Source organism: Lontra canadensis, unplaced genomic scaffold (assembly GCF_010015895.1).
Source record: "Lontra canadensis isolate GAN:19392208 unplaced genomic scaffold, GSC_riverotter_1.0 scaffold11, whole genome shotgun sequence".
NCBI classification, from domain to species: Eukaryota; Metazoa; Chordata; class Mammalia; order Carnivora; family Mustelidae; genus Lontra; species Lontra canadensis.
In genome coordinates this window covers 2,613,723-2,636,704 of record NW_022631005.1, presented here as the reverse complement: position 1 = coordinate 2,636,704, position 22,982 = coordinate 2,613,723, and the positions used below count along the sequence as shown (strand labels likewise).

General features: G+C 33.4%; 1 protein-coding gene across 1 annotated transcript in view; it reads right to left on the bottom strand.

Moving 5' to 3' along the window:
• Nucleotides 1–22,982, bottom strand: part of AGPS (alkylglycerone phosphate synthase) — a 134,509-nt gene that overhangs the window by 46,413 nt on the left and 65,114 nt on the right. The window contains exons 9-11 of the mRNA XM_032855977.1: nt 17,384–17,509; nt 15,001–15,109; nt 5,138–5,265 (exon numbers count right to left, since the gene is read on the bottom strand). Coding sequence (XP_032711868.1) covers nt 5,138–5,265; nt 15,001–15,109; nt 17,384–17,509 — 363 coding nt within the window. The remainder of the gene's footprint in view (nt 1–5,137; nt 5,266–15,000; nt 15,110–17,383; nt 17,510–22,982) is intronic.

The following is a 22,982-nucleotide window of genomic DNA, read 5'->3' as shown; positions in this document are numbered from 1 at the left end:
CAGACAGCATTTAAGGCTACTGGTATAACTATCAGTCCCACTTGAAGTGACAGCTAGGAGTCCACACTGTAAACAATAAGAATGTTCTTTAACAAAAGAATTAACTCTTGGTTTTAAAGAATGAAACAATACATCTTATAGAGTAGGTATTTCCCTCCATTTATATTAAGGGAAGAGCCAAAAGTTAATGCCAAACAGTCTCTGGTTAGTCATTTTTATTTTTCATTTTCGTAAGGGTGTAATGACTTGTTCTGACTAGCTCCTGGTTGAAAGTAGGCCTTGTAACTATCCTCAAGTTTAATACATTTTGCTGGGTCACAGAGTACAGATTCCAATTAATCAAACATTTGGTGAGGTTATTTACTCTGCTTCAGAGGAAGGAAAGAACATGCATTCATGCGTGTGTGCATGCACACACACACACACACACACACACGCTCATTTAAAATAACAATGCCATTTTCTACATGTAACAAATTATTTCCAAGAATTACCACTGAATATAGAGAAGTTTTAATTATTTTATAATGGAAGTGCTAAACCTAGCTCCTTTTAATTTACTTCAACACCTCCAGGATAAATCAAGTTTAAGACAGAACAATCAGAACTGAGATATAACAGTCTGAGGTGTCAAACATGAACTATGTACTTCTTTCCAAATTATAGTCTAAACTCTCTAGAAAACAACACCGTATCGGTTTAAAATTGCTTGAAATAAAAGTGATGGTAGGTAGATTGGGACACCCCTTGTCAAAAGGGAGAGGAAAAGCTGCCTTTTAATTTATAATTCTAAAAACCTAGTTCTAATACTGAGAAAGACTGTTTTCAGAGGAATGCATACTGATCTGTGCCACACATACAGTCTTTCCCATTAATGGAACAAATGGTCCTCCCTCAATACTACAGGGCAGAACTCATAAGTTTTTACTGGGAAGGGGAAACCCCAGACTTCAAAAATTGCTTTTGAGCTTAGTTCAACATTTTTCCCTTAAAACTTTATAAAGATATCACTGTCATCTTTAAACAGACAATAAGAGAATAATAAAATACACCTGAAACTGATATTCTGATTAAGAAACACTTTCTCCTCTCCTGAGAGGCTACAGAGGGAAATCTATTTTCTCAGAAAATCTTAAAAATCACTTACTTACCCATCTACTGAATTAAGTTGGAGATTATACTGGATTGCCATTTGTAAGATAGAATCACATTAATCTTCCACTAAATCTTCCTTTCTAGTTCCTCACCAGGCAGTGAAGTATTGAAAGAGGACAATCCTCACATGGACAAAGATTAGTTGAGAGACCTTAGTAGAATCCTTCTGCTGTTAGTCTAAAGTTGTTTAATTTATTTCCTTCAGTAGGAAAAGTGATGAAAATATGCAAAGAGCCCACTTTGCTAATTGTAAACAAGCATGTATACGCCTTTCTAAAAGATACATATCCAAAGTATAGTTTCCCATTTCAAAAGCAACTTGAATCTGAAAATACTGCAAAAATGGAAGTACTATGAAATGACAGTGAGAAATTACAAGCAGCCAACTCATTATTCAATCAAGAATTTGGCACAGTCATAAACCATGTACCATCTATTTTAATGGATCTTAATTCTCCTGCTATCAGTTGAAATTCCAAATTGCAAATTGAAGAACTCTTGCCAAAATATGATCATTTTCTCAATTTTTCTGCCTCAGAATACTGTTACAAAGCACTACAGCACACACAGTTCCATTCTTGACCTATGAGATTTATACATTCTGTAAACTGACATGTAAATGTCCCTAAACCATAATACAAGGATTTACCCATTTCCAGGGAAGGTAAACATTAATGCTTATGTGCAGAAGTAAAATACGTATGCTCCACAAACAGCGGAATATCTCCAAACCGCAGTAACTATCCTAATTGTGTCATTCATACAAGCTATTTTTGAGGATAAAATATTATGTATCTAGGCTCTTTAATCAGTTTCAAGCAAGGCAAGCTCTCTAGTTGCATGGTATGTATGTCTTTAAAAACTGTCTACTACTAAGTACACAGAGCCAAATTATTAAAATTGTAGATTAGAAAGGAGCTTTCTTTTGATGTCTTTAACCACAGGGTGGCACTTTATCAACCATCACCTTTGTTTACTTCAAACCATATACCCAATACAATTTTGTGTAGTCAATTTAGATTATGGTCACTGGTGAATATCCCAAAAATTCTTTAAATGAGTAAAAGGGCATTTTACTGACTTATGCAAGGATGAAGGAAAATTTCACCCTCTGCTTTTCATTAGCACAAGCAGTTCTTCTCTGTTACTTTCTACTAGGGGCATATTAAATTGTACCAAAAACCACATCAGATTATAGCAACTATGTTTAAATCCAACATTTCCATTTTAATAAAATTAAAAATTTAGGATTATGATATATTTGTACTTCATTTCTCATTAATGAAACCTAAGATACAAATATTTATAATACGGAAAAGCAGGAAAGCACAAAATATGTCTATCTCTACTTCAAAGATCCCATAACAACACTTTTTGACAAGTCTACTAAATCTGTGTTCTAGAGTTGAGATCTTGTGAAGGGGCAGATTTGGCCAAGTGACCTTAGTGAGATTTTTTGTTGAAAATATATACATACCAGATAGTTTTATAAATTCTATGATTAAAAAAAAATCCAATTTGGCATTCCTGCTTATTTTGCCATTAAAAAAACAGACACAACAATGGCCAGTTAAAAAGATGTCATTCAAACCTTGAACAAGAGAGATAAACTATATCTTTTACCGTAAAGCTTTTTTGGGGAGGGAAATATCAAGCTTGACAGACAGAAAGCAAATAAAAGTACTTAACACAAAGAATAAATTATAATACCAAGTGAAAACACTTTAATAAAAAAACCATTAAGACTGAAATTAATAGGAAAATATAATTTAATTAGGGAAAATGGTCGGTTCTAATTTTTAATTGGTGAACTCAGTTATTTTGTAAACAAAACAAAATAAAAACAAAGAACACAAAAACCTGGCTTTCCACTCTTCTAGGTTTTAACTACCTAGAGCAAAACCATGAGGCTTTGCAAATAGTTCTTTTACTCTTTAACACCTGGGCTATCTTAAATTTGAAATTACTCTCCTTTGCTTCTAAGTGAGAAAGATTTTAGCAACAATATTAAAACACACTTGAACTTTACTGCTCAGTGCTCAGATATTACGTTAGAATAACAAATATTTATTCCTAAAACTTATCTCCACTCCTTTATTCAATAATCCTGCTTTTAAATATTATAAATATTTAATAGTACATGAATTATACATAATATATTAATGATATTTAATAAAAGATGTGCTGATATATATTTATATATTAAAATAATATTTAAATATTATACCATCTCATTATTTTAGCAAACATAGCATAATACTTACTGTGTATTTTAGCTCTCTAACCATAACATAATATCCACAAATTCTAGGAATTACAAACTCTTCTTGTAAAATTTCAAATATTAACATTCGCTTTTGCTTTAACACCACCAAAGTAACCTGCCACAAGTTCAAGAATGTTCACTTCAGGACTATATTTCTTTATTTAAACTCTTCCCCCACCTAGCAGTAAGACAATCGAGATTAAGGGGGCTATGGCTAAGTTTTGTTGAAGGAAGCAATCTGATAAGTAACTGAAGCTACTTAGAAATTATAAAAATTATCTCTGCCAAACATGAGATAGGTGACCATATAGCTGGGAATGTTCTGCAAATGGAAAACCGACAGAAAAAAATGAATGTCTTAGAAAGCAAAACTAAGTGTATGAACTCAAGAACACCGGAAATGGTAAGCGAGTAAATGTAAAATATTTCTGCTAATTTTAATTTCTTTAAACCATTTAAGAGTGGTTGTCTTGGGATGGTGGGAAGATAAGACTCTTGACCACTTTCCATTTCAATACCTTACAAAGGTCTACAACGAATTTGGAATGTCTGCTGGATATCATTCCTTTGCCTCATCAGATCCTCCCTTCACCCTGCTCATGACACCTGGAAGCTGACCTATATGGGTCAGGTCAGAAAGCTCCCTTGCCCTCAAGATTCCAATATATAGCTGATGGGAAGTACTAAAGAACTCTAGGAGTTTGGAGAAAGCAAGAAGAAACAGGCTGGAGTATTATTCCTTGATTTCCTCCCTACTGAGAAATGTGCAATAAAATTTTGTATAAAACCACTGTAGTTCAAACAATGAACCAAATGCCTAAAGAAATGCAAGAATTTTGGGGAGCCTGGGTGGCTCAGTGGGTTAAAGCCTCTGCCTTCAGCTCAGGTCATGATCCCAGGGTCCTGGGATCGAGCCCCCGCATCGGGCTCTCTGCTCAGCAGGGAGCCTGCTTCCTCCTCTCTATCTCTGCCTGACTCTCTGCCTACTTGTGATCTCTGTCAAATAAATAAATAAAATCTTTAAAAAAAAATTATATAAAAAAAGGAAATGCAAGAATTTCTACAATGACACATAGAGAATAGAAATAAAATTACATGGCATTACCTGGTCTTTTAAAAATCCTCAATAATGCATCTTTTTTTTTTAAGAAGGAAAGAGAAAATGGGAAGTCTTCTTAACTTACAGCTAAGTATATTGTGTTATATTATGCTATATTATGTTATTTAATTCAAACTATAGCTTAGGTAGTATTATAAAACAAAGTAGGGCCTAGTAGTAGCACATTCTAAGAACTGAGAAAGTTTGATATACTATACTTGTTTTTTTATCCTTGACATTCAGCCATTATTTTAACTTCGATACTGTCTTAGTTTAAGAAAAATTATACTTCAAATTAATCACAAAATGTCCTACCTAAAAATAATTTAAGAAAATACAACATTCATTAAAGGCAGAGTCATTCAAAGCCATCAACCCAAGTACACACCTTACCTTGGCTTAAAATCACACAGCACTCTTTAAACCAAAATACAAAGAAATAACTGCACTTATAGGGATGATTTTACATTACCTTTTCATAGAGAACTGGGCAAAAACCACATATATAACACAACTAAATATGAAATTATCTGTGACATATCAAAATCAATTATGCAGTAGAATTTTTGAAATATAAATATAGATGGGTGGGTTTTTGTTGTTGTTGTTGTTTTTACCTGTTTTGCAATTTCTCTTAAACAGGCTACTCCTTGTTCAAAATTAGGGAAAGCTACTGAGCCATACTTTTGGTATTCAGGGATTGGTCTGATTTTTATTGTAGCTTCTGTTATCACACCAAGAGTTCCTGAAAAAGAAGGGGGAATAATCCAATATATCACATGCCAATTTTCTAAATCATATTTAAATCTATTTTATCTATTTATTCTATTAATTTATTCTATTCATATTTAAATCTATTTATTCTATGTGGGGAATAATGGCTACTCCAGTCTTTTTAGAAAAATAACTAAACAAATTTTATATTTTCTAAAAAAAAAGGTTTTGGATACATTTTCTTATGTTATGTATAAATACTTAAAAACATTTTTAAGGTAACCTTCCTACAAGAAGGTTACTTTTAAATAGTTTTTAAAGTATTACAACCTATTAAAAGAAAAAAATTTTTAAAAACAACAGGTTTGTATACCTCAAACACTCAGACAAAAGTATATTTTGATATTTGTGCCTACTTTCACTGTGAGAAAAATTTGCTGGGGCAAAAAGAAAATTCTATGAGAATTTAAAAATGATAGAAGAAATCAGAGGGACTATTATTACTCTGCCTTTTTGCCTAGGAATTCATACAAAGACAATGGCAATACTAAGATGCCCTTGTAAGACACAAAAAAACCCAGATATTTCAGAGACAGAGTAGTTGCCATAAACACCTAGTACAAGAGAACCACCAAAGAAACAAATGCTCTTTCCTTATGTGGAAATTTCCTCCTTACATGGAGGAGAGACAAACCAAAGAGGAGAAAAGCAAGTTAAATATAAACTACATTCTATGAGATCTAAATAACTATGCTAAAATATCTGAAGAGACATGGTTAAAATGATTATATTCACAAAGCCAAGCTTTTCAAATTAGTGGTTTCTGATGTACAAATGGTAGAAATTATTAATACTATTAGTAAATTTTCTGAGAATGATGTAAAAAAGAATCAAGAAAGAGGGAAATCTCTGAATTGGAGAACTTAATGATAACAACAGAAATAAATAAAAAGTATCACAAAAATCAAAGCTCCCAGTAAATTTATAATACACCCAAAATGTCAATACAGGATACAAGATTAAAAACTAAGAGTTCATTAAAAAGTAAATTACATTAGATCACAGTATGCTCATCACATATACAAATGATTGCCTACCAAGATATCAAATATGATCCTATTATAATTTTTAAATCACAAAAACTCTGCAAGTCTGGCCCAATTAGTATTTAAATAAAAAGTAAATATATCTTGTAAATTTTAAAAGATCACAAAAGTGACTAAGGGTTTATCTTTTATTTCAGCATCTTTATTGAAATATAATTCACAAACCATAAATTTCACCCATTTAAAGGGTAAAACTCAGTATGTTTTCAGTATAATCACAGATATATGCAACTATCATCAAAATCTAAGCTTAGGGGGCACCCAGGTGGCTCAGTTGGTTAAGCAACCAACTCTTGATTTCAGCTCAGGTCATGATCTCCGAGTCATGGGATCAAGCCCTGTGTTGGGCTCTATGCTCAGTGCGGAGTCTGCTTGTCTATCTCCCTCTTCTCCTTACTGCCCCCCCCACCCCAGCTCTCTCTCTCAAATAAATAAATAAAATCTTAAAAAAAAAAATTCTAAGTCTAGAACATTTTTAATACCCCCCAAAAGAAACCCTGTACCCATGAAATAGCCATTCTCCATTTCCCCACACATACACTTCAGCCCTAGACAATCATTAATCTCGTAAATCTCTATAAATCTATAAATCTCTAGAAGTCTCTACAAATCTATAAATCTCGTAAAATCTCTATAAATTTGCCTATTCCGGACATTTCATATAAATGGAATTTTACAATGTGACTGGCTTCTGTTTTCGAGGTTTATCCCTATTATAGCATGTATTAGTACTTATTCTTTTTTAATTGTGGACTATTACTCCATTGTATATATAACTCATTTTGTTCATCTATTCATTAGTCAATGGACATTTGGGTTTCCACATTTTTTTAAAATATAAAGCGCACACACACACACACACACACACACACACGATGCATAGGGCAAAGTATGGGGGAGGGTCTCAGAGTTCCTATGCCCTCTGCAGATGCACCACCCTCCCAGCACCTCCATGTGTTCACCATCCTGCAAGCTCCCTGAAACCCACATTTTAGTGATTTTTATGGAGGCTTCAATACATGGACATGATTGATTAAACCACTAATTCAATGTCCAGTCCCTCTCCCCTCTCTAGAGCTGAAAGTTCCATAGGTTTCCACATTTTGGCTACTTCATATGAATAATGCTACTGAGAATATACATGTAAATTTATATACATATTTTTGTGTGGATGTATGTCTTCCTTTCTCTGGAATATACATGAAGACTTTTTTAATTTTAGAAAAACCTCTGGTCCTAGTCCACATTACCCTACTCTCAGCCACCTTTTCCTAAGGCTACATTCTGGGCAAGTACCACCAAAAGATTAGGGGAATGGGAAGGAAGTTAGTTCCCTTCTTGTACCCACCTGGTGGGACAGAGGCTCTACTGGAGTGACACACTAATAATAGGGTCCCAACTGCCTTTAGCCTGGCTTGTAAGAGATGGCATCTTGCCAGGAGAAGCAAACCAAGAAAATCTGTTTTCCTTTCCCCTTTTCCCTAGCACTCAGCTACCAAAGTAGGGATGTCCTCAGAGAAAAGCATGCCATTGCTCCCCTCCGCTCCCTCCTGAGCCATGCTCAGAGACTCAGAAGCTCAGAGACTCAAGCTCAGAGACTTGGTCTCAAGGGGCTGAGGAGGGAGGTGGGGAAGGGAATACAAGCCAAAAAAACAGTTCCTAATCTTTCTAAAGAAAATTATTTTGTTTGCAACAAATAGAGCATGGAAAAGTTCAAGCCTAAGAGCACTCTCAAAACAGTGGAGGATGTGGTAAAAGGCAACTGGGAGGACATAGGTAAATTTATTGTAGATAAAGGCAACACCGTATGCCAGTTAGCTTGCTTATATAGAAACAGTGCGCAGGATGCCAAATATGCCTCAAGACGCCAAATATGCTCAGAAAAGAATCCCAAACACTAACCTCAGGAATTATCCCTTCTAAGAGATACACTTACAATGGGTGAATTTTACAGCATGTGAATTATATTTCAATGAAGCTATTAAAAAATAACCATGATAATTAATTCTCTAAACGAATTACAAATGAAACTTCAGAGTTTTTTTTTTAATAAGGAGCTAACAGTTATACATTGTGCAAATTGGAAAATTTGTATTTATACTATAAAAGTATCTTATGCTATAAAAGGCACCTAAAAGAACTTATATAAGTATCTTATGCTATAAAAGGCACCTAAAAGAACTTCTAAACCTTTGCCAGAGAAGAGGCAAAAGGCTGACAAGTAAACTACTAGTATTACGATGTCCCCTCATCCACCAGTACAGAATTATTTACCACACTTGTTCGTTCCTATCAATACAAGTGGTATCACTTTAATTTTTAAAGTTGCTAATTTTCCTACCACTATACTGACAGTACCACTAAGCTTATTTGTAATTCTTTCAAACCTTTTTACATTTATAGAAGCTCCTGGTAGCCTTGGAATTAACACCTCATGTTAAATGTCCTTTCTACAAACGAACTGAAATTTGATAGGCATATAATCCTAAACACAGGAATCATCTCTATTTAACTAATCTGACCACAGATTACAGAACACTTTAATAAATACTTGCTGAAACTCAAAAGTCACCAGATTGAAATCCATTAAGAAAAAGGTCAGAATAAGCGATGACTGCAGACGGGAACACTTTTCTTCTTAAAACTAAACTCCAAGTTCCCAGGTTTTTGTGAAATCTTTCCTTAACATCTGAGAAATGGAGTCATTTGAAAATCCTTCTTTGAATTAAAGCATATAATATTATCTAATACAACTTAAATATATTCCAGGAAAAAGCTGGAAACCATTTAAATGCCAATCAATGAGGGTCTGGCTAGTGTACAGTCAGTAGCTGTCAAAAAGAATGAAGTGGCTCTAAACGTAATAATATGGAGTAAGCTTTACAAAAAGAAGTGTGAGCAGAGTAGTAAAATCCTGTTTGTGCTTTTAAAAGAGCATACATACACACTTAAAATAGCACAAAGTGTTTACTGTGAACAAAGGAAATGCTCTGAAGAAGGGATAGAAGCAGATTTCCCATTATACATCCTTAAAACCTTTTGAATTTTGTACATCTGTCCATATTTTAATTTTGTGCATGTAATTACTATATTCAAAAAGTTTATTTTAAAATATATATACCTTTACATTAGCAAACTTCTTTTAAAATTCTAATTCTACAGTGGAAAGTGACCATGCCTTAAACTTCTGCCTACCTGTATTGCTTCCTATGTAGAGTAGGCACTCTCAAGTAATAAAACCCACCATAACATTATAAGTGAGGTAAAAAAAAAAAAAAAAAAAAAAAAAAAAAAAATTGTAAAGTGAAACTGCATTATCACAAGGTTAATGAAATGCCCAAACCAAGTCTCTGCAACTATCCAGCTATGTGTCTACAGGGGGTCCCACTGTGAAAGCAAAGTCACCCAGGTCTCAGAGAGCAGCTTCCATTCAACTTCCATTCAAATTAGCCCATCACAAATGGATATATCTAAATTCACTCAATCAAATGGCTCATTTCTGTTGTGTTTTATTATATTTAATAATTCTTTTGCTTTGGGAATGTCATGCCAGTGGAATGATATAAAAGACTTGAATTATTATACCTTGAATATATGTACATTATATCACTTTATACCCTTATATTTTAAATCTACTTTATATAACTGCTTATAAATAATTCCATGGCAATATGACATCACAGAGGCTTATACATCATTCACTTTTCTGTTTCATCAAAACTACACTACAATAAATTTAAGAATTTTCTAATCTATAATTTTCAAATACAATGTTTCTTCTCAAGAAAACTGAAAGCTTCACCTGCTATTTGATATAAAATGCAAGTATTTGCTTAAAGCAAATAAATTCTTTTGTAATTTAACAATATACTTTCAGGTGACTTCAGGACTAAGAAGAATGTAAGTCATTTGACTCTGAATCTTCCCCCTCTCTCTCTACCTTCCCCCACCCCAAAACATAAAAATCAACAAGAAACAGAAAACCACAAATAATACTGAAATAAAACTTTCACCATTACTAGGAGACAAAGAACCACTCTGACCTTCACATTACTTGTTAAATAGAGATAAAAAGAAAAAATTCCGAAAGACCTACTATAGCCTTCTGCTGCAAGTTTCTAAGGGTAGAAAGTAAGGGGAGGCTTAAAAGATTTTATATGGAAAAACAAAGAGTATCTGAGGACCTGGAGAAAGCAAAGACAAAATCAACCACAGACACCAAAAGTGCAACAATAACACCAAAATCCTGTACAGGGAAATCCATAGCCCTGGCTATGGGGAGGGGTCTGAAAATGGGAAGAACTAGAAAGGCATCCTTAGAGAGACAAGAGGAGTATTTTCAGAGGAGCATTATATTCAGAGAAGTGTTGTACTCCTTGGAGACTAAGTAATGATGGGAAAGAATGAAGTAAGAGAGGGAAATTAAAGATCCTATAGAAATAAAAAAGAAGACATGCCATGCCTTCTCCCACCAAAATACCACCATCCACAAAACAAGTAGCACAAGAGAGGGAAGTAGCACAGGAAAGGACATTCCCAAACTAGGAAACACTTTCCAAGTAATAAATAGCAATAGAAAAAAGCAGACCAAATCCACAAAAACTACTAGAAAAAGACAAAATGTAAATAAAAGCTTTTCTGATCATGAAAAGTCTCTCTCCTAAACCAACCATGATCCTGTAAAGAAAACAGTAATAAACATCTCAAACTGAATTAAATATTGTCAAGCAAGCCTTTGGGGATATTAAAAATAAAAAAACAAAACCTGAATCAGAAATACAATCATCAAAAGTCGGCAAAAGACAAGAAGAAATGAAATGAGAGATGACTAATGTCAGGAAAGAAAAAGAGCAGCAACAACAATAAAATGACATATAAAAAATGAAGGCTAAGTTATAAGGTATCCAAAGGAGAATAGAGAATAGATTCAAATGAAGAATTGATAAAGGGCACTGAAGAAGAGCAGGAAAATAATGAAGGGAATGAAAATGAAATAAAGAAAAAAGCTGGGGAATAAAAAAGGGTTAGTCACTCCCTGAAATGCCAAACAAACACTGTCAAGCATAGTATAATTGGTGTCCCTGAAGAAGAAAAATCAAAACAAAGGTGGGGGGGAACCCCTAATATTTAACAGTAGATCCAAAAAAACTTTCCAGAAAGAATAAAAGATATAAATGTAAACATAGAAAGGGTCCATTGGGTGCCATTTTAAACAACACAGAACAATCAACTCTGAGCTATAAAAGTAGTAGACTTCAATAATTAAAAAATCCTCAGGACACTCAGGCAAAAAGATGGAAACAATCCACAAAGGCAAAATAACTAGCATTAGATTTCTTTAAAGCAACATATAAAACCAAGCAACACTGGAGCAGCATTTTCAAGAATGAAGGAAACAAAGTGCAACCCATGGACATTATAACCACTCAAGCTGTCTTACAAGTGTCAAGGTCATACAAAAGGTAAAATTACACAAAGGGACTGATAATAAGCATTTCACTTATTTCAACATAGAGCAAAGACGAAAACAAGGGTGGGTCATAGGCTTAAAAAAATAAAAATGTAGTTTTAACCATTTTTCAAATGAAAGAACGAATTATTTTGAGTTACTAGTAAATTTCATATACAAGAAAAGATGTAAAGCATTTCAGAGGCTTTGACTATTATAGTGTCTAAAAGGGAAGGAAGCTGCTAATTGAAAAAAATCATTACAAAAAATTCGTAACACAAGATAAAAACACTAAATTCAACATGGTTAGTCACATGTAGAACTTAGTAGGATCAGAAAAATACATTCTAGGGGCACCTGGGTGGCTCAGTGGGTTAAGCCTCTGCCTTCAGCTCAGGTCATGATCTCAGGGTCCTGGGATCGAGCCCCACATTGGGCTCTCTGCTCAGAGGGAAGCCTGCTTCCCCCTCTCTCTGTCTCTGCCTGCCTCTCTGCCTACTTGTGATCTCTATCTGTCAAATAAATAAATAAAATCTTTGGAAAAAAAAAAAGAAAAAAGAAAAATGCATCCTTTAATGATAATGCTTTCAAGGCTATCATGAGATAATTTTAACTATAGCAAAAAAAAAAATTTTTTTAACTTGAAGAAAAGTATATGATTCACATTTAAGGCAGAAGGTAATTATTAGATGGCTCAAGACAACAGATAAAAATACATATTATGAAAGAATATGAACTTGTTGTGATATACAGAAGTGCTGAATCACTATACTATACTATACTCCTGAAACTAGTATTATATTGTATGCTAACTAGAATTTAAAAACGTAAAAAAAAAATAAAATTCTGAAGTAAAAAATAAAATAAAAAAGAATACGATTTCATATAAATTAACTTTCTCAATCATGCTGTCTCCCAGCCTGCATTAAGATGACTCTATATCCACATACTGAGATGGGGATTAAGGACTATACTTGTATAGACTATACTTGTAAAGACCACTGATGCCAAAATAATAAATAGCAACAACAGTAATAAACTTAACATTTGTTGAGTATTTACTAAATGCTTATAGACTGCTTATCATAATCTCATTTAACCCTCACAAAAGCTTATGAAAATGGTTTCTTTTTATTATCCTCATTCTATAGCTGAGAACACTGGCATAGAAAATTACCTAATTTACACAAAGTCCCGGAAATTTATGTGGTGGAATCAGGACTGAAATCCAGATCTGAAAGATTTCATCATCATGCTCCTAAATCATTTTACATATATGTGTATAATAAAATCTCATTTAAATACAGTAATTTGCCCTAGTATATGTTTAATAAATCATATTTCTTTGCTTCCTCTATTATGAGTTTACCTTCCTTAAATTCAGAAAATAATTTATTATTGAGAGAGGTAGTCTAGTCATTTAGATACAGTTTAAAACTATTTTAAAAGACATAAAAGACCAAATTCTCTCTCCAGTTACCCTGTAACCCTTACCACTCTACCCTAGACCAGCTGCCTACTACACTCTTATAGCTAAATCTTATGTTCCTGTTATACTGAAAACCCGGCAGCTTCACCACGCAGAGACGGCTCTTTTCACTTTAAGTCTGCCCACCTGCAGTTCTCTCTGCAGGGCAACTCCCTCACCACCTTATTCCATCAACTCCTACCAACCTTCAGGGACCACTTTAGGCATGGCCCCTCTGAAGAGGTCTTCTTAAGCACCCATTAATATGAACTTTGTCTGTATTTCTCCTCCATTTACTTCTAATCATACAATTTATCATACTATATTATAAAGGTCAATTGTTACCTGTGTCCCTTCAGTGTGCCAGAACAGTACCTAGCACCAAAAAATTTTAAAATACTAAGCGAAGGGAGAAAAAAATGTCTGATATAGTTACTTAAAAAGATCATTTATATTTACAGAGTTGACTCCAACTATGTATGCACCAAGAGTATAATTAATAACTCTCAGTTTTAATACCTATTTGTTACTCAATTTGACACCAGGTGGCAAAAGTTTATATATCTTAGTTTACTTTTGGATGATGTGTTAGTATTAGAAGTTGCAGAATATTTACCAAAGAACTATATTATTTTAAGGGAATTTAACATTTTCCTCATAAAAATGTAGTTCTGTTTTTCCACAGAAGACTATACTGATCAGAAAAGAAATAAGAAAGTAAACTGGTGAAACATCTTGACAAAGTTTATCATTGATTATCATGAAAAAATATTTAAGCTATATCACTGCTCATCAAATCAACAGTTGACCTCTAACATGTCACTGAGACATAGTTTGTTGTATTTTCCCTCCTTGATGTTTCTATCAAAAGACAGGATTGATGTCCTATCATCCTAGTTTATTATAATTGCTCTCTCATCCATGAATACAGCTAAACATTTCAAAATCTCTTTTTTAGCTTGTACCATCTTCTAAATTGGTAATGAGTTCCTCCACTAAGTTAGAGACACTTGTTTTATCTTATTTCTCTGAATTTAAGGGATATCCCTCTCTACTATTCTAAGAATTAAAAAACACGACTATGTTCATCTTATCCATAACATTTACTGCAGAACAGTTAGTTTGCAAAATAGAAGGTCAGTTTTTTCCTGATCAGTACAGCAATTAAATGTGAGATAAAGAACTACATTTTAATCAACCCAGAGTTAAGTAACCAAGCAAAGAATAGTAAATAGTTAAAAAAAAAAAAAGTACAACATACGTTTTAAAAGATATATAAATCAACAGGATTTTAAATTCCACTTCTTCAAAGAATCAAATAGCAAGTAATAAAAAGTACAACTACAGAAAGCCAAGACACTAAGACAATACTTTCTCAGCTCTTCCCCACTGAGAAGTCAGGCAAGGTTAGAGAATACTATTATATATAAAATTTTAAAGCAAACCATTTTAAATCTTAACAACTACTCTTCCTAAAAAACTGTAAAACAAAAATAAAATACCAAAAAGGCTAACTTATCTCTAAAACTATAAAAAAACCAAAATGTAAAAGGACATTTAATAAGATGTTCTCATAATAAAAACTTTATGAAGTACTTAAAGTAATAAAACAAAAAAAATCACAATTCTTTAAATATATAAAACGTGTCTTTCTTTCAAAGATCTTATATCACAATATCACAGATTTTCACAAAACTGAGTCACTAACCTGTAATTTTTTGTAATAAATTTAGTTATATTTACCTTCAGATCCCATGATGAAGTGATGGATATCAGGGCCTGTTGACATACGAGGTCCTTGACAGCTTTTTTCTATTATGCCTCTAGGTGTTACCATTTTTATATGAACCACCTGTTTAATACAATGCATGATGTAAAGTCTACATATTTGTCAGTGAATGTTGTGCATGTGTGTACACACAACCATCTATATTTATAAAAAACTCTACTTTAAAAAAAAACTCTACTTTTAAAATAATAGATTAAGTGATAGATGGTGACACCCTTCAGAATTCTAATATCTTTTAATAATTCTTAGACTAAAAATAAATTTTATATAACTTTAAAAGAAGAAAAAATCATTCTAAGATTGTTACTGATTTGGGTATGTTCATCACCTTAAAAAAACGAAAAGCACTTTTCTTTAAACCAAATTTAGTCTAGGATTATCCATGTGGCAAAAAACTAAAGGACGAAAAAAATAATGATCATATTTTAATAGGTTCATTCTTTCACTTAATTTTGAATGAAGCACTATTAATCACATCAAGCTGCTTCAATGCTTAGAATTCTAAGAAAAAATTTACTCTTGCCTTATTCCCACCCTCAATTTATCTACTTTGCTCACTTAGTAGAAAAGAATGAAAAGAATGAAGTATTAATTATAATCAGGTAAAAAATGGGATGAAGAGGGAGATGTAGTGATTGAACTGAAAAGAAGAAAAGATAGATGCATGTGATACAAGTCTCACACAAGTGAGAATGTAAGCATACTCGAGGGAGAGGGTCACTCGAAAATAGTTCCTGAAATTTAAATCAGGAAATGGTTAGGTGAAAATCCAACACATTTTTACAACAGCTTCTTGACCGATAAACAAAAATAGTCTATTTATTATTTAAGGAAATGAGCAGAGGACATCAATAAACAATTCACAAAATAGAAACCAAAAATCACCAAGACATTTTAAAAGGATACATTCACTAGCAATTAAAGAAATAAAAAAATGAAAAAGACAAAAATATAAATAAAGGGTCCAGTGAAAGAAATATTCTCATAGTGCTAGTGGGAATGCCAATTGGCACAAATTTCTATGAAACATTTTGGCGATAAAAATTCAAAGACTTAAAAAACATATAAAAATGTCTTGATTCAACAATTCAAGCCTTAGGAACTTCCCCAAAGTGATTAAAGATGTATACCAAAGAAATTACTAAAGAAGATATTTTCCTCTTTGTTTCCTACAATTTTGAAATCAAGAATAACTTAAAATATTCACTAATTGGGAATTACTTTAATAAACCATGAATTACCAGTAAAAGAGAATTATACACAGTCTAAAAATGATAGTGTATAAATACATTTGTCTTTGTTCTTTTACAAGTTAATATATTGATAACATAGTCTAAAGAGATTAAATACAGCATGATCCTATTTTGTATCAAAAGCTAGATACACACATGCAAATAAGCACATTAGGATATATGCTTATAATCTGTGGTCCTTAAGGCTCTCCAAAAAAGGGATAAAATAAATTACATGCTTTAGCAGTAAAAATGTAGCAGTCTATCACATGTTAACTATGATAAGGTTTTTAATAATCCAATAGTAAAAGGATCAAATTCTCTCCTCTGAAATTGGATGTTATTTTATTTGCAAAAGGAAAAATGTGATTTCTAAAATATCCTCAATTAAAAAAAAAACAGGATGTGAACATTTTAAGTGTTTATAATATACACTTATAATAATTCCATGCAGTGAATATCATTATTCTACTTTACAGAAGAGGAAAGAAGTTTAGAAAGGTGAGCCAATTTGTACAAGGTCACACAACTAATCACTGGAAAAGCTACACATGGAACAAATGATATCTAATCCCTAGTCAGAATGCTCACAGTTATACTATTACCACACTAACTCCCAGAACACTAGCACCAGATCAGCTAAAATAAAATGGTGTGTACATAAACCACTACAGGTCATATTGCCACCTACTAGAACCTTTTCAATCAGGCTAATTCCATAGAGAAAAAAATTTTTTAAGAGAAGTAAGTATAAACTCTCCAAGGCAAGAGTGGCAATGATGAGATCATCTAAATAAATGGACTAAAACCTTGGTGGACTTGAGACTGAGGCTCCATGAGGCTTATAAAATAATGTTTATATATTTTATAAGTCAGATAATATGAAGCATCTATAAAGTTGAAATATCAGTCACTTGAAAAGGAGCACCTGTAAATAATGACCCCAGTGGTCTTTAAACTGCTTCTATTACACACAGTCAACTTCGTTATAATCAAAAGGGGTATACTTTTGAGAAGACGCTACCATACAACTCTAAAAAAGGCTTTAATCATTTTATAGTAATATACTAATCAATTATAACATAGTAACCAGAAAAAAATTTACCAGGTCCTCAATATTGCCATAGATATTCTTCTTCATGCCCGATGCCCGAGTAGAAACCCATCCTCCCACGGTGCTGAATTCCAGTGAATCTGGTTCATGACCTGTACAATAACCACTTTCTTTAAGCTGAAAAACAAAAAATGTAGTATTTTACTAGTGAAAATCGAACTATTTCATATAGCATTCAACACATTAATTTTTTTTCAGTGTTCCAAGATTCACTATTTATGCACCACACCCAGTGCTCCATGCAATCCATGCCCTCCTTAATACCCACCACCAGGTTTGCCCGCGTGCCCACTCCCCTCCCCTCCAAAACCCTCAGTTTGTTTCTCAGAGTCCACAGTCTCTCATGCTTCACACTTTAAAATTTCCATATGTCACTGGTATCTGGACTCATTAAAACCCATATAAAAAAAAGAAGTACTTTTATCATGCTCATCCAAAAAATTTTTTAAGCTTTTGCCCAGTGGAAAACTTTATAAAACTGAAAAATGTGGACCAAAAGACGTACTTGCTAGCCAATCTTATTCCTTTCATCCTTTTAAAGTAAAACCAACTACGTCCCTACTTTTTTTTTTTTAACCACAAAGAGATAATTTAAATACTTACGGAGATCAGATTATGTTTAAATAACTGCCAACTTCACCTAAACACTTTCAATAAATAAAGCACTTAATCTCTTGTTTTCCCTACCCTAACATAATATGCAGCAGGCCTGCAGAAAATCTAAGCAAATTGCCTGTACTTAATTCTCTCAAGGAGTCATGTGTTTTAATGTACAGCCATCTGGCTAGGTTTCCTGCATGTAATACCGTCATTTATTTGTGATGCAGATCATGCATTCCTGTACATTAAATAGTCACTTGTTTCTCATTTTTCTATATTAGCTTGGCTTTGCCATCTGCACAGCACCTGAAGTTGAATGGATGCCCTTTACTGCAACACCACCAAAGCCATTCCACTGAAATCATTTTAAAGACTCAGGCATCTCATGTCAAATGGTACAGACACCACCATCTGCACACTCACTGTCTACTGCACTCAAGCCCATCAATCTGTATTGACCATTTTGATAGTCATCCAGTTAAGCAACTGCTTCTATTTTTCAAGTAAGCCATGCAGAGATGTAGAATATGTCAGCTATGTTTGTAACTGTAAGTATGGTGTAAAAGTTGTGATCCAAACTGAGAGAACTTAATAAGTTAAACATAATTTGTTAGCTTTTGCACATAAGCATGGCAAATTATTATCTTTTCTAACATTTTTGCTAGAAAAACAGAATTTAAAAAGGTATCAATTATTAATAATAAATTTCACTAAATATTCAAGGTGTTTAATTTTAAGAAATTACTAACTACTCACAAAGAAGTAGCTTAAATATATGAATGAACAATTTAAAATGAAGATCATCAAATTGCTATTTTATAGTTCTTCCTTAACTCCCAATCTATATTCATATTATTTACTCTCAAGAAAGACTACTGTTACTCAATTTTTCTGAAATTAGCAGAAAAAGGAAAAACAATAGAGCACTTAGATATCCTAAGCACTAAACAGTGAGTTTTCATATATTCTGATGACAAAATCTCCACATTACCTACACCAAAGCAAATTAAATCTAAACTACTTCTGTAAATATATCCAATGTTACATATAATTTGCCTCTTATGCCTATAGGTTTACTTCATTACCTTCCTCAATTATAAAGTGGCTACCACAAGCCAGGAATTATGTAAAACAATGAAAATGAGGATATAAAAAGAATGGGGGAAAAAAAAGACAGTCTCTATGCTCAAGGACCTCGACTTAGCACACCATTTTAAATCTACTACTTTGTTAAAATCTGACTAACTTCTTACTAGGTAAGTGAAGTAAGTGTAATGGTTAAGAACCTGAACTTGAAACTTGCCATTTATGCTTGCTAGAAAATCTGCATGTTACAGTACACTCATTAATAGGAAACAATTTTTGGCATATGGTTGGGTGCTTAATAAATGGTATCTATGACCACATACATTCAGCTACTTTTTCTTCTAAAGGCTGTGTTTTGTTTTTGTTTTTAAGATTTTATTTATTTATTTGAGAGAGAGTGAGAGAGCACAAGAGTTGGGTAAGAGGCAGAGGGAGAAGCAGACTCCCCATTGAACAGGGAGCCCGATGTGGGGTTTGATCCTGGGAGTCTGGGATCAGGACCTTAGCCCAAGGCAGATGTTTAAATTAACCAACTGAGCCACTCAGACACCACTTGCTGTGTCTTTGTTAATGCCATTAGCTGCTGGAAAATCTGGACAAAGGTTTACAGATTTAACTCATATAGTTAATCAAATATCCTTTTTTAATAAAATAAAATAACCTCTCCTCTCCGTCTGTATCCCATAAAACAGAATAAGAAATTTATCTTACTCATTTCTGTACTCCCATTCAATATTAAAGCAACAAATACTTACTATGTTCTAGGCATGAGACACATCACTAAGAGCAAATTCTAAATTGCAGAACTTGTTATTATATAGAAAGAGAAGGAACTGAACTTAACAAGAAACATAATTAAATAAATACAGAACAATTAGAAGTATAAAGGAAAAAATTAAAAGTGCAGCAGAGACATTCACCCAAGTTCAAGTAAAAGGAACTAGATTTATCCTCTCACATGAAAAAAAAAAAAAAACCTGAAAAAATAGAAGATACAAAAGTCTTTAAATAACTGGACATGCAGTAACAAAGGGCTGTGATCCCTTGAAAAAGCAAACAAACGAAGTGAATACTATGAATGCCCCTTGCTTATGCTCCAGATGGTGATACAGGGAAAGAGAATCCAAGCACAACTCTGGCAAACACTATGTGTGAGGTAAGGAGACTGAGTCTGAAGTTGTGGGAAACCAAAGCATATAAAATTCACAAGAGAAAGTACTGAAGAGAAGAGAGCAGCAAAGAGAGAAAACCCTGGAGATTGGCAGAGGGTCCCCTTTAAAGTAGTCAGCAGAGTAATGAAAAGTACATTTAAGTGAGGAAACTACCCAGGATGAGAGTTAAAAACAATGCAAAGGATTAGAGAAAAGTACTAGCACTCATACAGGGCCAGAAATCTGTTCCCACCAGCCTGACTTGGAAAATTTTTCCTTCACAAAGCATGAGATAGAACACCCAAGATGGTCATTCCTCAGTAATGAGAAATGATTAGTTTTAAGACTGAGCACTGCTTCTGAACCCACCTAAAAGATCGCAGAAGCAAGAACTAAAGAATCAAACTATATCCAAATATCTATATCCCAGAAAAAAAAGCTCAAGAATATTTATAGAACTGAAAAACATCCAAGACCTAACAAGATGATATTCACAATGTCTGGTACTTAATAAAAAATTGCCAGGATGCCTGGGTGGCTCAGTGGGTTAAAGGCTCTGCCTTCGGCTCAGGTCATGATCTCAAGGTCCTGGGATCGAGCCCCACATCGGGCTCTCTGCTCAGCAGGGAGCCTGCTTCCCCCACTCTCTCTGCCTGCTTCTCTACCTACTTGTGATCTCTCTCTCTCTCTCTGTCAAATAAATAAATAAAATCTTAAAAAAAAAATTGCCAAGTGTACAGGAAGCAAGAAAACACAACCCATAATGAGGAAAACAATATTATGAGGTAAATAATCAAAACCAACCCAGAACTAACACAGATGTTAGAATTAGCTGACCAGGACATTAAAACAGTTACTTAACTGTATTCCATACGTTCAGAGTAGAGACACAGAAAATATAGAAAGACCCAAATTAAATATCTAGAAAAGTAAGAAATACAATGTTTGAGATAAAAAATACACTTAGTGGGGTTAAGAGCAGAATATATTCAGCAAATAAAAGATTCGTGAACTCCAAGACGTAGCAAAAGAAACTGAAGAAAAAAATGAGAAGAGCAGCAGTAAGCTGTAGAACTTCAAAGAGCCTAATATATAAGTAAACAGAGTCCCTAAAAGTCAGGTGGGGGAGGGAGAGTCAGATAATTGAAGAAATAATAGCCCCAAATTTTCCAAACGTGATGAAAAGTATAATCGCACAAATAAAAGAAGCTCAACAAAGCCCCAGTGTAAGAAATACAGACACAAAAAAAACCCTACACCAGGGTCTATCACAATCACATAACTCAAAGCAGTTATAAGAAAATCTTAAAAGCAAAACAGAGGGCAAAAAAACCCACAGAATGTACAAAGGGACAAAGATAAATTTCTAGCCAGAAACACTAAAGTGAGATAACAGTGAAGCATCATCTTTATATTACTGAAAGAAAAACACTATCAACTTATCATTCTATACTCAGTTAAAATACCTTTGAAAAAAACAGAAAAGTAACCTTGAACTATTAAGCAATTAAAGCAAGACGGCAGGACACATGATTAATATACAAAATTCAATTGCTTTCCAATATACCAACAAGCAACAAGTGGAATTTAAAAATAAAAACATAATGCCATTTACATTAGGCCCACCAAAATGAAATACTTAGGTATAAATCTAACAGATACATTACAAAATCTATAAAGAAAAGTCAAAGTTTTAAATAAATGGAGAGATATATTCCATGTTTATGGAAGACTCAATATTATCATGATGTCAGTCCTTCCCAAATTGATCTACAGATTCCGTGTAACAAACCCCATCAAAATCTCAACAAGGTATTTACAGATATTAACTGATTCTAAAGTCTATATGGATGGGCGCCTGGGTGGCTCAGCGGGGTAAGCAACTGCCTTCGGCTCAGGTCATGATCCCAGGGTTCTGAGATTGAACCCCACCATTGGGCTCCTTGCTCAGCAGAGAGCCTGCTTCTCCCTCTCCCTCTGCCTGCCGCTCTGCCTACTTGTGCTCTCTCTCTGTCAAATAACTATATAAAAAATCTTGAAAGTCTATATGGAAAGGGAAAAAACCCAGAAGAGCCAACACAATTTGAAAGGTAGTCTTTTCAACAAATGGTGCTGAAATAACTGGATATCCATATGCCAAAAAAAAATGAACTTCAATCCATACTTTACACCATATATAAACATTAACTCAGAATCTTCAAAACTCATCAGAGACTTGAATGGAAACCAAAAACTATGAAACTTAAATGGGAGAAAATCTTTGTAACCTTAAGTAAAGCAAAGATTTCAAGATATGACAGCAACACCATGAAATATAAAGTAAAAAATTAAATACATTATGGAATTCACCAAAATTAAAAAGATCTATTCTTCAAAAGACTCTGTTAAAAGACTGAAAAGACAAGCCAAAGACTGGGAGAAAATATTTGCAAAGCATAGATCGGCAAAAGGACTTCTATCCAGAATATGTAAAGAATTCTCAAAACTCAATAAGAAAACAAACAAACCAATTTAAAAATTAGAGAAACAACTCGAACAGATACTTCACCAAAGAAGACACACGGATGACAAAAAGCACTTGTAAAGATCACTAGACACTAGAGAAATACAAATTAAAACCACAATAAGATACTATAACACATCAAGTAGAATGACTAAAACTTAAAAGACTAACATTAACAAGTACTAGAGAGGATATAGAGAAATTGGAATTCATACACAGTGCTAGTGGGAATATGAAATGATGCCCTGTG